At 35.1% G+C, this 17,976-nt stretch overlaps 1 protein-coding gene across 1 annotated transcript in view; it reads left to right on the forward strand.

The window, feature by feature from the left end:
- Positions 1–13,607, forward strand: part of LOC149082848 (uncharacterized) — a 33,177-nt gene extending 19,570 nt beyond the window's left edge. Inside the window, exons 3-4 of the mRNA XM_089236005.1 lie at positions 10,644–10,804; positions 10,913–13,607. Of these exons, the coding sequence (XP_089092131.1) occupies positions 10,644–10,804; positions 10,913–11,614 (863 nt within the window). The 3' untranslated portion in view covers positions 11,615–13,607. The remainder of the gene's footprint in view (positions 1–10,643; positions 10,805–10,912) is intronic.
- Positions 13,608–17,976: the final 4,369 nt, after the last annotated feature.

The raw sequence follows: 17,976 nt of genomic DNA on the forward strand, positions 1-17,976 counted from the left end.
TCGCGAACTTTTACGGGACATTTCATCGACATTAAAGTATCTATAATTTTCCATTTTGGTGAGAGATCGACCAAATGAGGTTCGGTTTTATTTATTTATTTTTTTTCAATTTTGATTTGAATGTTAGTTTGACATTGGAAGTGAATTTTTGCTCATTCACCACGTAGCTCGTGAAGATATGATGTTGTATTTGCATTTTTCGCTAATTTTTTTTTTTGTGTGCAAAACAATGCAATGCAGACATAAACAATAAAGAGAAAAAAAACATGAACATACACTTTGTGACTTGTAGGGATTTTACGATCCCTCCATCACGTCTAGACGAGATATATAATTAGAAGTTATTACAGTGCAACGGCGTTGGTTACTATGGTATTTTAGTAGATTATTATAGTACTGTTCTCGTTAATCTTATCTGAGTAATATTTAGACGGAAATGTAGTGAGAGATCACAGTAGAAGTTTTTTTTTTTTGATAAAATTTACATATATTTTATTAAACAGTAAATAAATCTCACTGAATTATATCTGCATAATTTAAGATTTTTATAAATGACAGAATGCCTTTTGAGGAATTTGTAATAGTAATTGTATTGTTAATGCTACGGAAATGGTTCAATACTTTTAGGCTGCATAGGAGTAGCTTTAAAAAAAAAATACCTTAGTGAATTTGATCATTTTCTGTACACGGGGGATTATAGTCGAACCTCGTTAACCCTTAAATAAGTAGCTTTGCATATGAGCAAAGGGTTCTTCTTTCATTACAGCCAGTTTGAAGATAATAATTCAGCAATACCTTTGCACGTAAGGTGAGGTCATATTTTTTCCATTTCACATTTTGAATTTACTGAAAGTTGTCCCAGTTAACGACAACTCTTTTTTTGTTGTAGAGCATGTGTGGTTGTGGTTTCGCTAATTTTTTAGAATGTATTTGCATTTCTTCTTGTTTTTAACCTTGAAATTTGCGATTCGGATTTTTTTCTTTGCTATAGTTTGAATCACAAAGAACGCAATTATATATTTGGAAAGTATTCATACTGACCGAAAAAACAGCGATTTCATAATGAAAAGACTTGAAACAGATTATGCCCGTGTAATTACCATAGAGCAGCGGTTCTCAACCGGTGCTCCGCGGAGCCCTTGGGGCTCTTTGTGCATTCTCCAGGGGCTCCGCGGCCGCTCGAAGAAAATTAAAAAAAACTAAAATTTAAAAAAGTAATTGTAGATATTTTAAAATAATAAAAATAAATCGGTAACTTTGATAAATAATTAAAAAATTGGCCTATGGGGCTCCGCCATAGAATTTTTTTACTTGAAAGGGCTCCGCGCGAGTCAAAAAATGTTGAGAACCGCTGCCATAGAGTAATAATAATAGTATACATCTTTAGTCTATGGTAATTACAGTCGATCCCACTTGAAACGTTCCCACTGAGAACGTTTTCCCGCTTAATGATTTATTCTCCTGGTCACAATTCTAATTCTCATCAAGATTTCCCGTTTAAAGTTTCTGCCCATTGACAACGTTTTTTCATGACGGTTTTTCTTGAAAACATTACAAGCTGGATCCGTTGTTTTTCATAGTATAACTTATAAAGTATTTAGCTTTTTGGGGTGAAGTAAATAAATTCTCTTTCATTTATATGGAAAGAAAAAACATATAATAATGAGAATGTGTGTGTTGCGTATTGCATTATTAACATATCTCCTCAAAAACATACGTACATACGCTTTTAAATTTGTGTAAAATTCATATGACAGTGAAAGAAAACTAAGAGAATGATACGTATACTGGGTCCATAGAAAATTCCGTATTCATCTTTTTACGGTTAAAAATACATCCCCGACTAAAAACGATTGGTCTACGAACAGTAAAATTTATATGCTCAAAAACAATTGCTGCTCTCTGTAGTAAAATGAGCGAATCTAACTTGGTAACGAAGCAAGCTAGAGGGTAAACATTAATTACCACGTTATAGAGCGTTGTCGAATTATTAGAAAACACCACGACCAAGAAGAACAAAGTCAACGTCACTCGAGGATGGATGTCACCAGATCTTTGAAAAGCCCCATTCTGAATTCTTTGTTTGAAGTTGGAAATTCTGGAGAGAAAAATCAGGTATCGTTCATATGAGGTGCTACATTACCATTTCGTTTCAAAGGGGTGTAGGTGTTTGCATATTTGCATTGAACGAGGATATTAGTATCATTCCCAATATTAATCCACGAAGTGAAAATATTCAATTCGTACCAAGCAAGTTCATCTTAACTAGGGTCGTATTTATGCCAAAAAAAGCTACATAAGCTAGAAGCGGCTGTACAATAGCTCTATAGCTAAAAGCGCCCCCCCCCCCCCGATACAGCATTTGGTTCTAATGACAGTTCTCTTTTAAATAGTGAAAGGTATGTGTACTTTTCACCAAACCCCTTCCCTTATTGAATTATCATCAAACCTGGTGCACCAAAGATTTCACCATCCTCGGCGATGAAATTGCCTGATTTCATCATCGTGAATTCTTGATCGAACCAAGTCATTATTCCAGTATAGTTGCATGGGAAAAAAAAATTCACATTATGCTAATAATAAGTTTGACAAAAAATATCAAAGAACTGTAGAGCTTCGTGCTAATGGGAATTAATGGTTACTGCGTTTGAAAATGTTTTGATTCATTCAGTAATACTACTGTTTTTTACAGTTGACAAGTTAATTATACGAATTCGAATTACAGTTCATCCCGCTTGTAACGTTTTTCAGAAAGCCGTCATGAAAAAGCGTTGAAAGTGGTAAAACGCTTCAAACGGGCAATCTTGATGAGTATTAGTGAAAGATGGGACCACGGAAATAAGTCGCACTAAGCGGGAAAACGTTCTAAGAGGGATTATCAGCGTGGTGTATTTACATCTAGGAGTTATCTCAAACGAAGACGATAGTATATCCAAACTGCAGTATGTCTGATTTCATAAACTGAGGCAGTGAACCATACTACCTCAAGAAATTAGTTATTTCAATTTCCCAGGGGCAAAATTGTTGATTTTCTAAGGATTGAATTGATATACAGTGGAACTCGCTTATAATGTTTATAATGTTGTATAAGAAACCGTTATGAAAAAAAAACGTTGTAAGCGGGAAAATGCTTTAAACTGAAAATTTTAATGAGAATTAGTTTGAGTTAGAACCACGAAAGTGAAACTTACTAAGCGGGAAAACGTTATAAGTGGGATCGACAGTGAATATTTCATTTTCGTACTTTCGGAGTTTTAAAACATGGCGAAATCTGTAATTCCAGTAATATCAATAGGATATTATTTTGAATGCGCGAATATGAAAATTCTGGATAAAGATATGTGTATGCAATAGTGTAACATCGGGCATCTTCACCGTATTGCTCGTAAGCACTGTGATGCTCCTAAAAGCCTTGAGGTGTAGGCATACTCGATGTTCGTGCCCAATATCGTGCTCATCAGGTCTTGATGAACATCCGAATCAAAAATCCCACCGTTCTTACACTATACTACTTTGAATCTGAAGATATATCACAGTTTACTCGCGGGTGCTCTTTTTTCCCAAGCCGTGCGTAAAGGGTGCTGACCTCTCGTAAGTGGCTGAAATTGATCTGAAGCGGCTCGCTTCAATCATCTATGAGTCACGAGCACCACGAGTACGCAGCTCCATGATCGAAATTATCGCGTTTGATTTTGTTTTAGTCTTTGTAATCTATCCCTTTTCACAAAAAATAGTGACATACAGTAGGCTAATCTGTTTGTGACATAGCTCTAGATTTATCAGAGTGAACAAAAATGAAAATTTATACATATTTTATACTTATGCAATATTCTCTAGCTCAGCGGTTCTTAACCTTTTCTGACTCGCGGAGCCCTTTTCAGTGTATAATTTCTATGGTGGAGCCCTTTAGGCCTCTTTTTTTGTTTGTTTATCAAATTTACTGATTTATTTTATTATCCTCGAGTGGCTGCGGAGCCCCGACTCCGTGGAGCACCAGTTGAGAACCACTGCTTTAGCTGTTCCGGTTAACAAGATAAAAGTTCATATTTCTGTAGTATGAGTAGAACGCAGAAAAATTTGCTTGACTTTCATTTCCAAGGCGGAGAACGAATGAATACAGTCAAACTTATATTTTTAAAATCTTCGTCAAAATGAAAAAGATTTTGAAATTTCGTTTGAAATTCCGACATTATATTTGATTTTTTAGTTTCGATCAATATTTTCTCTTTATTGCGTATGGCTGAAAACGCTTCCGTGCATACAACACTTTTACAGTGCAGTGGGGGGTGTGTTTTCCAATTTATTATTAATTTTATAATAACATTAATTATATTTATTATTTAAAGTAATTTATTGTAAAACCGTGCGTGGATTATTTTTTCCCTTTGTGGATCGCTATATTATCATACGGCGCAGATTAACGAGGGCTCTGCTTAAGTACAAAATAATAATTAAGAAAATTAGATTCATCTCGTATGATAAAGATCCCGTATTGTTTTGGCACACTTTAAATAATTGATTTATTAAGTTTATTTAAAGTAAAATTTCTGACCCAGCTTTCTAATTTATTGGTTATTATTTATTTATTTTTTTGTGCATAATGGGTGATTTCTCTACTTTGGTTGAATTCTATCAAAACACTGCATTTGTGGGTTTTTCCTATATGATGATGTTGCCTTCAGCTGTATTTTGTTCCGCCAAAGAAAAGAGATCGAAAAAATGATTTTTCTCTTAAATTGAATCTCAATGATCTTTTTCTCTTTTATGGTTGATGGCTCGCAATTACTTCGCGAATGCGAGCAAAAAATTACATCTATAGGCAATGTAAGATTTCAATCACTGGTACGAAGTTAAATTCTAAATGCAATGACTTAAATAGAAAATTGCATTACCCATTTTTAACTTTTAAATGAGTCTCTCTTACAAAAAAAAAAAAAATCAAATCATCGTTAAACAGCATATTACAGTTTTTCCGCCTTTGAAGATACCTTTATGAAAATTGTGATATTTATTATTGTTTTTCAAAAGAAATGGTAATGTGAGCTATTTCATTACCTTTATCGTGATCAGTTTTATATTATATATAGTTATATTATACAGTTTATAAATTATATAGCTATTGATCTAGTTTGTTTCTGAAATAAACTCAAAATAGGGAAATACGTACATCCATGAGACTCTTTAAATTCTACACAGTCAGAAATATTTATTTGGGCGGTGTGTGAGAACGATGTTCTGAAAATATTTAGCTTGGAGAGCTATGTTCCAGAAGCTGGGCTGGAAGAGATCTCTTCAACGGGATAACTCCGGTGGCAGAGTTCTGGCTTTCATTCATTCAACTTAGAGAGATAAGATATGTCTTTACGTCTTGTATTTGCCAAAATACTGAGATATAAAGGACATTTAGGTTGACATACTACTCTGTACGTGGCGTATAATTCCACCAGTATTTAGTTTTGGAATCTAATTAAAGAATGATCTAAAATATTTCCCTTTTACGACACACATGTATAATACTATATTATACATGAAATATACCATCTCTTCTTGTGTATAATCTATTTATTTTTGTACGTTAAAAAATATCTGAGTTTCTTCATGTTGATTATCTGCAGCTTTTTTTCAAGAGAGATTTGGATAGGTATTTTCAAAATTATTTTTTGCAACATAGCTTTTCAAAGATTTATAGATAGCGTACGGTGTGTGTGATTGAGTAATGTGAGAGATCTGAATTTTTTCTACAAAAATCTGACATACAACTCCTTCCACATGTTAGGATTCCATTTATGAGTGAAATTTTCCCATGCGGATATATATACGGTAATTTTCCTCAAAATACGTAGTTAAATTGGAATATGAGGATTATACTCAGGAAATTATGGTTAAAACATTGCCTGTGACTAATGTAAAAAGTCACACTTTCTAAAATTTTGTTGAATCCTTTTTAATACGAATTGAGAACTTATTCGTGAAGGCATTAATTTCATGAGGTGATGTGGTATCCTAGCATTCATTTGTAGTTAGGTGTGCATCATCAGGTTCCTTGATAGAGCCAAAAAGTCTTCAACCAATTTTTCGCAGTTCGAGGCAAACGTAATGTGAAATTGTCATTCCGGATCACGTTGCTTTCAATCATCAAATCCATTGATGGATGAAACATACTGACTAATTCAGCTAGCTTCATTTTATTGCTGACTTCAGAATCCTAACAACGGGAACAACCCGGATCTTTCAACTAAAGTCTTCGTTTCGAGAATTTTCAATAATATGAATAAAATTAAAATAACAATTATGCTGTTTTGAGAGAAAATTTCTCGGAAGGTTTTTTCATTTCATTACCTACGTAATGTATGTGTTTATTTATTACTAGATATGTTTATATGTTTTCTAATGATGTATTTGCTACGGTAAATGTGATAAATTCGGTGATTATGCATAATGAAATCGGTCATTTTGATGAGTTTGAAATATTTTGCGAAATTCATAACATTTATTGGTGATAATGAATAATTCCCAGCTCGTATCGATAAACATGGTGAATCGGGAATATTTACTTAGATTAATCGGACGTTGTGCTTAAACCTCAAGCTAAGATGATGAATTCGATTGGTAACGTGGACTGTTTGCACATGTTGAAAAATTTGGAGAAAAAAAGCCAATATACATAAAAGACATAAAAAATTTTGTTTTTATATTCTTCACGCTTATTTTAATATTTAAGGGGAAAATGCGTATAGTGTGTATACGCATCACGTACGGGTAAAACTGATAAGTTGTTAAATTAAAGTGATGTATTTCCACATGATTCCTTCCGTATTCATCAAAATTACCAACTTTATTTGAGAATTGTGCATAACCGCCAGTAAAAGTTATAAATGCAGTGAAATTTAACAAACTTACCAAGACGATTACCGATTATGCATAAAATACCGATTTATCAGATTTACCGTTACATATCCATTAGCTGGCAGTTTATCAAGTAAAGTAAGGGGGAAACCACCATTTCAAAAACCACTCCATCATCCCCGGCTTAATCCTTCGTGTCGACAAACCTTCCACTCCGTGTTGACGCACGATAATCTTTTATTCAAACACAGCATTAAGAGGTTCCGGCTATCCTAACAAAAATTATTAGCAGCTAATGCTTCAATTGATACAGGTGTATCACCGCTATGAACGGTAGTGTCTCCAAAATTACGAAAAAGTTATATCGCGTGAGAGACATTAGTGATAAGTGAACGTATGAAGTTCATACAAGCCAGTGTTAGTAGATGGATACACCTTTTCTTTCGGAATTTTTCGCTTGGATCGTGCTAATGTTTAAGATAAAGTCACTATTACAAGGCTCGTATTGCAGAACGCATATAAATGGTTCAGGAGAGAACCAAGAAGAAAAAAGTCCACGGGTATGGGGAATAGGAAAGATTAGTTGCGCTAGAGTTAACCTCCATTTTCAGTTCTTTTTTTCCTATTACACTTTAGGCATCTTTTTTTCTATATTCAACTGCGTTGGTAAATCAGGATGTCGGAGTGTTTGTACACAGTGAATAGGGTGAGGATCCAGACCAAAAAAATGCCCATCAATTCAGCTATTTAGCAGAATTACACAAGGAAAAGTGAAGAAAGTAGGGCTATATCAAAGATGCTGATATCATTTTTTTTCTTCCATTTTTGTCATATATTTCATTCCATTTACTTCAGAATCAAAGATATTTGTGTGCAAAAAATCTTCATATTGTTATTTGTTTGTTGCAATTGCGTTTTTTACAAGTACGGAAATTTGCTTGGTAATTAATATAGTGAGTGTTGGCTATGTTCAATAATTAACCGAACACTTCATTTGTGAATGAAGTTTTATTGAAAGAAAAGTGTATTTAAGAATTCAAAATGCTATCATTGAAGCCTTTTTCTTTCACTGTAATTCAAAATCCATAGGCTAGAGATGAAGAACTTGTGTGCCTGAATATATCATCTTGTACTAATGAAACGTAAACCCCTTAAAAATTCTTATCTACTAATCAGCTTTTTTGAGCTTACTTCAAAGAAATAAAATACTCAACCCTGGAACGATTTTTAGACCATATCTTTGATATATCCACAGAGGTAGCTGAAATTGCGTTTTGTTTCAAAAAAAAAAAATCTCGAGAGTTATGTGGAGTTGCAACATCTTGCATTAATAAGAAACCAGTCTTTTTCCTAGAAGACTCTGAGGAAGATGAAAAGCATAGCTTTGTAAGAACAGAACAGAGCCACTTCTCTCAAATTTCATAACCAGGGCAAAAGAAATGTTGATTTAAATGAATTACGGAGATTCTTGAAAGCTATTGGCCACTTTCTCAATGCTTCGGAATGACTCTGGCTTACTATTATCAAGTTTTCAGAAGAAAAATCCTTCGTTTTGGCGAATACATGACGTAGAAAAGAAAGGATTTATAATTCACAGTGAATCTCGCTTGTAACGATCTCACTTAGAACGCTTTACAGCTTAGTACGACTTATTTCCCAGATTTAACTAAGTGGCCTACTCATTGATATTTCCCGTTTAAAGCGTTTTCTCGCTTATAACATTTTTCATGACGGTCTTTTGAAAAACGTTATAAGCGGTATCCACTTGTGTTCCACGGATCCACTGTGCAGTGAGATGGAATGCAGTGAGATAGAAGCCACTTTCGGAACAATATTCATAAAATGATGCAAAATAGTAAAATTCTCATTATTTTCTCATCCAAACTCTTGAACTCCCGAAATCTTCCTAAGGACCTTGGGTTACGAACCCCCGATATTGGCCTACTCTGGATCAGTGGTCAACCAATCCGCAGAACATTTCGCCCAACTAATGAATTCGCCAAACATAGCACTAATGTAGTGCTATGCATTTCTTGGTTTAATAAACCAAATGCCTTTTATGTTTTGGTTTTTATTTGCATTTCATACCTCAGTGGGTTCGCAAATTATGTATATCATTTTGGTGGTCCGTGAAAATTTTCAACTATTTACACCGGTCCGCAGGTGTAAAATGGTTGAAGAACACTTTCTCTGGATTATACACGCTGTACGCTGGGCACGTGGGACGCGACCAAATGCTGTTCAACCATAATCTAGCGGCTTTTATGACAGTTAATCTTATTAATCTGCCGGACTACAGAAGATGATGAACCTAACTTTTGTTCAAAATTTTCAGTGATATTCTAATTATGAATAAGTATATTTTAAAATTTAAATTTGCACTGTGATACTACAGTACTACTACTAAACCGCATATGCAACTCCATATTCCTCTATAGCAGCGGTTCTCAACCTTTTTTTGACTCGCGAGCCCTTTTTAGAAAAAGATTCTATGGCGAAGCCCTGTAGGAAAATTTTTTAATTGTTCATAAAAGTTACTGATTTATTTTCATTATTTAAAAATATTTATAATTATTATTTTTTCAATTTTACTGTCTTTTTTATTTATTTTGAGCGGCCGCGGAGCCCCTGAAGAGTGCGCAAGGAGCCCCAAGGACTCCGCGGAACAGCGGTTGAGAACCGCTGCTCTATAGAATTGCTAACGAAAATGGGTGCTTATCGGAAAGTATGTGTGCGTGTGTGCACGGGTTGTGAAACTAATCTGAAGTTTGTTTCTGAGAAATGCTTGTTACGTGTTGGTCATCAAGTGCTACTTACATGCACCTCTTCACACGTTCCTCTATGTCAGCGACCACAACTTTTCCGTCAACAGGGATGAAACCTGGATCTTCAGGACGAGAGTCCATCACGGTGCTTCACTCGACCGCACAGCGGCACTCATCAAGTGCTGCTATCTCACTTCTGAATTCGGAAGCGGACAACACGGCATTTCATTTTTTTTTTGCTTGTAGTGTCATGCGTGAATATTTTAAATGTTCTAGGCCTGATTTCTCTCTCTGTGGAAAGACTGTTTTTAAATGGGACACGGGCTCTCATTCGCACCTTGAAATTGGAAAACCAACTTCAGCCGACCACGACAATGCCGTCAGTGGGGTTTCGAACCTGGGTTCTCGACGTTGCCCACACGACCGCATATCAGCTCACTGTGATACTGAAATAGAGATCTCGGTAACGGAATAAATCAGGCTACAGCACCCGAGTGTTTATGCTATATTAAAATGACAGAAAGATGATGACATAGCCAACTCACGGAAATGAAAAAACGGGCAAAAATACTATTTAACATTTCTTTTCCTACTTCTCATTTTTGTAGCACTAGATGTCTCTTTTTCATGGTATTTTAATAACATATCTCGATAAAATATAGTAAGTATAGAAACGCATTAATACAGTCGAATCCCGTTTTAACGAATACAGTTATAGCGAAAATCTCGTTTCAACGAACCCTTTTTTTATCCCCCCCCCCCCCCAGAGAAGTTTACATAGGACCAATACAAAAACCTGGAATTCCTTTATTACGAAATTTCGTTGTAACGAAGTGATTTCTCCGGTCTCTTGGAGTTCGTTATAACGGGATTCGACCGTATGTGACATGAGCTTGTCGAACCTAATCGGAAAATTCATATTGAGATAAGAATTTTTTTCACTGCTCGTCTGAAATTTTGAGAACACGTGTATTTATTTCCTTATTGCCGCGGAAAAATATATATTGATGATTTTTTTTTCTATATTTGCAGGAGTTTCTCCCGCTGGTCGTAAACAGAGAAGAGAGCGCACAACTTTCACGAGGGCGCAGCTAGAAATATTAGAATCTTGTTTCAATAAAAATAGGTATCCAGATATATTTATGAGAGAGAAAATCGCCCAGGACATAGGACTTCCCGAATCTCGAATACAGGTATGTATTATGAATTCTACTAATAAATACCAGAACATTACAGTTGAGTGTGATGTTCTTCCATATAACACTTATGACATTTATGATTGATGATACGCAATGTTGCAGGTCTGGTTCAAGAATCGCCGAGCCAAACAACGACAGCAACAGATGAACGGTGAGAAAAGTTCCAGAGGCAGAAGGTCCAGGAATAGCCCAACACCACAACCCTCAAGTCCTCCAGATTTGACGCATCTACCTCAGTCCGATTCTACCGCGGAGATAATCAAGCCCGATATATTGGCATCAAATCACCACGTCGATCACGGCTCCAGATCCTCGTCCGACACTAGTCCGGCATTATCGGGCCATACCGACAGCAACCACCTCACGTGGAATCCTCCAACGGCATCCATCTCAAGTTTGGACTCACCATCATCTACTTACATGTCATTTTCAACTTCCTCCGGATATTTCCAAAGGACAAATCCGGTCGGTTCTCCTCAGTACAGCACTTACAGCCCCAATGGATTCATACAGAATACCTACTCGAATTCTTACTACGACAATACCGTAAACGATTATTACAGTCCACCTACTGGCCACACTGCACCGTCACATTCTCAACTGAGTTACAGTCAACCCATGACCAGTCATCATTCGACATTGCAGTCTTCGCCTTGTTTAGTGTCTAACAGAACGTACAACACCTACAGTATAGCGAGGAACGATTCGATAATGATACCTGATAGCATTAATGGAACTCCGCCTCCAAGTCCCCTGATGTCTCAGTCCGACAGAAACGACTCGAAACATTTTTATTCCCTGTGATGACCAACTTGGTTAGCATACACGCTACGGTAAATGTGATGAATCGGTTATTATGCATAATCACTAACCGTATCGGTAAGTTTGATAAATTTATCACTTTTTACCGGCGATTCTGTATAGCGACACCCAAGCATCGTTGGTAAGTTTGATGAATGAGAAGCTAATTTTCAAAAGGGAACATTTCCACTTTTGCTGAATCTACAGTAGAAGTGAAAAGCCTTTTTTCTCCGGAATGGAATACTTTACAAAAGTAAAAAATAGCCCAACGGTTAGCATAAAGGAGTGGTATAAGAATATTTAAATATTACGTTTTTTGATCGACATTCAAGGGAGTTGTTATCTACATTCAAATTTTGAAAATGTTCCGTTTCGAAAGAAAATAAATGGAAAACGTTACCGTTTGATCAAAATTAGTGCTGGTTTAAATCTGAAAAATTCGAAATTTCTACGCTACCAGAAGGTTTCACCTGGCTCTCAAGCAAGGTACTATTACTTCTCTCTCGTGAATAACATAATTAACCCGACCATTCTATAGTGGAATCTCAAATAACGGACATTCCCATTAGCGGACACCTCTACTAATGGACACTTTTTAGAATTACGTCGACGGGACTCAATGTATTTCACTATCCATTAACGGACACTCCTCGTTAGCGGACAAAATTTTCGGTCTCATGGGTGTTCGTTATCGAGAGGTTCTACTGTAAAATTTGACTTTGAAAGTGCTTCTGAAAAATGTGCCGTTTTGAAAAAAAATCCGTTAACGTAAATCCGTTTTGTTATGTTCCATGTTGAATGAAAAATACCGAAGTGAGAAAATGAACACTGGCAGAAACGACTAATTTTACGTTGTAATTTCGACTAAAAATATTTTCGTTTGAAAAAATCCGTTCCGTAATCGGACAGAGCACATCCCTCACAAGATTCAGAAACCGTTGAAAAAAAGTGCATTTCAAAAGAAAGAAGAAAGGTACTCTTTTGAAAATAAGCTTCTGAAAAATACTAAAAAATCATCACTTTCGCCGGTGATTATGCATAATGCCCAAGGAGTTGTCATATTCGATGAATGCTAAAAAAATATCAATTTTATTGGTGATTATACACAATACTAAAGTGTCCCTGATAAATTTGATAAAAACTTGAAATTTATTGCTTTTACTGGTGATTATGCATATGCTAATCCATTAGTGCAAATACCGAATTTGATAAATATGAAAAAATTTCCCAAATGTGTCGCCGTTGTATATTCGATAAACATAGTCTGACCCCGATATAACGAACTCCAATTTAATAATTTTTACGCTTTAACGATTATTTTTCGAATTCAGTCCCTGTTATGTCGGGGTGCTATCGAAAATTTTTTAAATAAGAGATCTTTATATCGGGATGTGATTGTAAAGTTCGTTATAGCAGGGTGAGACGGTAAAATTTATTAAATAGGTGTGTGTTATATCGAGGTCCGCAGAATTCGTCAAATCTCCTACGTCAAGAGTTGATTGTAGGAGTTATTTCGGGAATATGTATGAAACATTCTTTAAATCAGAGTTCATTATATCCGGTTTAGACTCACAAGTACTTTCATCTAAATGATAAATCTTATCACGGCAATGGGACCGATTTATCATATTTACCATGCATAATAAGCGGCAAATGTGTTGAATTTAGTTCAATTTTATCATGTTTACCAACGACGCTTTGGTTTTATGCATGATCACCTGTAAAAGTGATATTTTTTGTAAGTATTTATTGAATTTTTAATCACCAACATCACTTGGGTATTACGCATAATCGCCGGTGAAATTGATAAATTTAGGGAAATTCATTAAACTTACCAAAATGGTCAGTGTTTATGCATAATAACCATATTTATCGTCCCGTAGCATATAGATTTTAAAGGGGAAAAGATTGAGAACTCACTGAACGATATGAGCAAATCGCGTTGATAATATCAACGACGTCAAGCTTCGATTGCTATATGGGAAGAACTTATCAAGAGCGATAAGTTATCGAAGTTTGTATCTTTTTCCGACTCTTCCTCGACCAAGACGACAGCATCTTACACTAATTAGAGCTTCGAAAAATGGGTTTTTTTGAAAACTATTCACTCAGTTCATAACGTCTGTCTATGAAGCATCACGTAAATGCAAATTTGATTCAGATTTTTAATTTTCTATGATACAGTGGAACCTCGTCTAGACAACTTTCAAGAGGCCGGGTCAAAACGTCGTATAAATGCATAAGTCGTATAACTGAGACTCATTTGAAAGAATAAAAAGGCTCTCCCTCCCGACAGACGCACAAAATAGCCATTGAATTTATTTGAAAATATTCAAATAAATCCAATGTGTGCGTTTACACTTGTCTACGGCGTATATGCTTAACTCATGGCCCACGATCTCAAACCTAATTTTGCAAAAAGGAACTAGTCGGCGTATTTCCAGATCGCGTAAGTGACCCGCAGTGCAGTCCTAGATCACAGTATTCTGCGACACATTTTTGATTACTTAGGTGACTCGGCATATTTACACTTGAGTTGTCACTTGATTATATTTTACACGAGTGACCTGCGGCAGTTCCAGATCACTTAATTAAGTGGCCCGTGACACATTTCAAGTCAATGAAGTGGCTCGCGTTCTCCTAAAGGTTGAAGACCCTTGATGTATAGAAATTGCGTGCATTAATTCCAACTCAAAAAAAACACGTAATTTATGTCCATCAAAGAAGGGCATAAATTATGTGGTTTTTTTAAGATTTGGAGTTCGAGTCGAAGTTAAAACGGCGGATAGTTCTGTGGTGTTTGTTCAAAACATCATAATTCCAAAATCACATTTTTGCGATATAAACATTTTCATTGGCATTTAAAAATCAAAAATAAAGCATACACACAAATACAAATGAAAATATCACACATCAGCATGTTGTTTAGCTGTACGCACGTATTTGTGCATTTATCTCACTTCTAATTAGTTTCAATTAGCAAGAATTACTTTTAGATGAAAAAGCCATTTTTTCGAGATATGTTCTGACCAAACATCACAGGATTGAGGTTTTGCGTCGAACAAATGAATTATTTTAAAAATAGAATCCATAGAAACTACTTGCGACTGAAGGTAAGCGTCATATAAATTTGAAAGTCGTATAAATGAGTGACGTATCAACGAGGTTCCAGTGTATATGAAATCTTCGTGTTATAATGTGCTTACATCCCCCATGGGACAGAGCCCGGGCCATGTCTGGCACAACAGTGTATATGAAATGGAATTGGTTGATTCTCAAATATAAAAACTTAGCTACTGATTGCAGCCTACACATATTAGATTGGTGAGAGAAAATTGTACAATGATTTATTTCACATGTTTATCCTCAAAATTCTTTATTTTCCCCCGAAAACTAATATTATAATATACTAACTAATATTTAGTTCACACACACAGTTTAATATTTAACGTAGTTGAATATACAGGTAATTAAAATTGACCTGTTCTAAGTCGTCTGCAGTTTCAAATACTCATGAGAAAATTAAGGAGCAGCTTTGTAGACCAAAAATCTCCGCATAGCTTTAGGATAAAGGTTCTCAACCCCTTTGTTTCGCTATGCCCAACCAAAGCATTTTGTAAAAGCCTGATGCTTCCCCCCTTTAAGGGAGACGTGAAGGAGATTATAGGGGACCCATGCAGCCTCCGACATTGGTGTGCGTGTCATCTATGTGCGTGCTGTCACCTATTGGGCAAAATCAAAACTATCTCTCAAAATAAAATGGTTGTCAGTTTTAAATTGATGTGTCGAAGTCGAATAAAAACGATAAAGATGAATATACAACTATAATTTTTTCTTTTTCTGCATACTTAGGTCGATTCCATGCTCCAAAATAGTGGTTTTTAACACCTTTTGGTGTTACCATAGACTTAAGATATAAAGTATTATTACTCTGTGGGTGTTACCTAGAAAGAGAGAAGATAAACATAAAAAAGCAAATTAATCGGTATTTTGGAGCACAAAATTTAAACCGTAAAAACAAATAATATATAGTATTATTAATACATTGTGTTCGTTTTCACGCTGCATGCCGGTTTGAAACCAATTAATAACTTTATTCAAAAAATAATAACAGATATAGTTATTTTATACTAGATATGTTTTTATTTGATAGGAGGCAGTACGTGCGTCCCATATTTCAATGATGGATATTTCTTCCGATATTTTTTGTATAGAACAGAAATGCGGTAGAAGTGTTTTATACAAATTTAGAATCAATCGCAGAACTTTTATCCTCTTTGGACACTTTATGTACTGTGTACTAAGGCCATATAATGTATGATTTTGAAAAAAATATATTTTTACGTTTGTATGCACACTATTAAAAAAAAGTCTTTTCTCTTCTTCTCTGAATACCATTAGGATATATTATTTCTCTGGAGGTGAGATTTTCCGGAACAGCACAGGGCCGTAACTAGGATTTTTGCCGCCCTGAGAAAACGTTATTTTGCCACCCCCACAACTTTAAAATTCGATAATTTTATAATGGTGTTTTTTGTTTCCACATAAAACTGCGGCCCGGGGCAACTTCGCCCCCCCCTCTCTAGTTACGGCCCTGGGCGAGCCCACGATCGCACCTTGCTGCTAAACATTGGTTCCGTGAAAATCGATCAAAGTACGTTGACTACGCATTTGCATCAATTAAAAAAACGAAAATGATCAATTTTTTTAATAGGACCGCGTCGGGCATGAGATATGTATTCAAACTTTCAATGAGAACTTTTTTTTTCACATTACAGTATGATTTTAAAATCACAAATTTATGTCAGAATTCATTTAGATGCATTTATATACTTATGTCTTTTTTTATTTTCTGTTGTTTCCTATTATAATTTATAATATCGATGCATATTAGTTGCAAATTTTTTTCGCTCATTTGCTATAGATTTATTGACTTTTATTAACTAAAACTATAAATGAAATTAAAAATTTCGAGTGATTGCTTCAATGAAGTTCAAGTCGGAAAAATTTTCATTCACGAGTTGTGTGGAAAAATGTTGTGTTGTATACAATTATATGAAATGTATAAAAATATGTATATTGTAGAAAAAAAAATGCCTTCCTTAGATATAGCGTACAAATATATATATGAAGATATTGAACGAGAGCGTATATTTTACTGATTCTGATACTTTGAAATAAATCATTTAAAAAGAAACTGGTCATTTTATTTTTAATAAGCTTATTTTTACAAGGTATTAATTTCTGGTGTACAGCATACTACGAAAAATAGTGCCTATGGACAATTTCATGGAGATTTCGGCCTCCTTCATATTCAGTACCCTCAGATCTGCCTCTGAGGTCGGGATTACACTATAAAAGTGTGATAAAATACATTTTACAAAACTTGAAAAAATAACAATTAAGCCTATTGGTCACATTCACTCGAATGTAACCGATACGCTTATTGATTGCATTTTTCAAGTTTTACCAAATAGCTTTTGCAAAACTTTTAGAGTGTAATGCCGGCCTATCAATCATTAATTTCATTAGTGAATTCAATTTTATGGATTGAAGGAACTGAATCATATTCATGAATATACAGTGTTTGTCTAGGAAGTCCTTATCCAAGCTTTTTCTTCTCAACCGTTGTTCGTTGGTAGAAACTTCTACGAACGACGGTTGAATAGAAACTTCTACTATAGAAACCTTTAAGGCCGAATCACACTATAAAGTTTCACAAAAGTTCTTTGACAACACGTGGAAAATGTAACCAATAAGCTCATCGGTTACATTCGAGCAAATGCAACCTATAAACTTATTGGTTACATTTGTCAAGTACTCTAAAAACATTTTCGTAAAATTTTTATAGTGTAATCCCGGCCTAAATGAGGTAAATATTCATATTATGTGTGGTAGCTTAATTTTACATAAACAAAACATTTTTTGTTTTTGAAAAATGATAAAACTTTTTATATTTCCCCCAGTTCATATCTGGTCCTATACTATAGTCATACCTAGAAAAAGGCTGCCCTCGCAGTAACATGACTGTAAAATAATATAAATTTGTGTTATTAGCATATGTGGGAGGGTAGAGATGGAAAATCCGCCCCCACTTTCCTCCACTGACAATAAAAAAAATACAAATAAAAACACTGAGGGGAAAAAACAAACAAATTGAGAGAGTTATAAAAAACAAATAAGTAAATAAAAAAAAATCCAATATACCAATGTTACTGCCAAAGCCAGTTTAATTTTGCTCATTCGCAAAATTACCGAAAGTTTTGGCCAAAGTCCGATTAACAGAAATAATTCGGGCTTCAGCCGACTAATTCGCGAAGTGGCCCTGGTCAAAGTTCGATGTGCTGATGTAAAACGGTCCTGTA

The sequence above is a fragment of the Pholcus phalangioides genome, unplaced genomic scaffold (assembly GCF_987345545.1).
Source record: "Pholcus phalangioides strain wild (caught in Gottingen) unplaced genomic scaffold, Ppha-v1.0 ptg000009l_1, whole genome shotgun sequence".
NCBI classification, from domain to species: Eukaryota; Metazoa; Arthropoda; class Arachnida; order Araneae; family Pholcidae; genus Pholcus; species Pholcus phalangioides.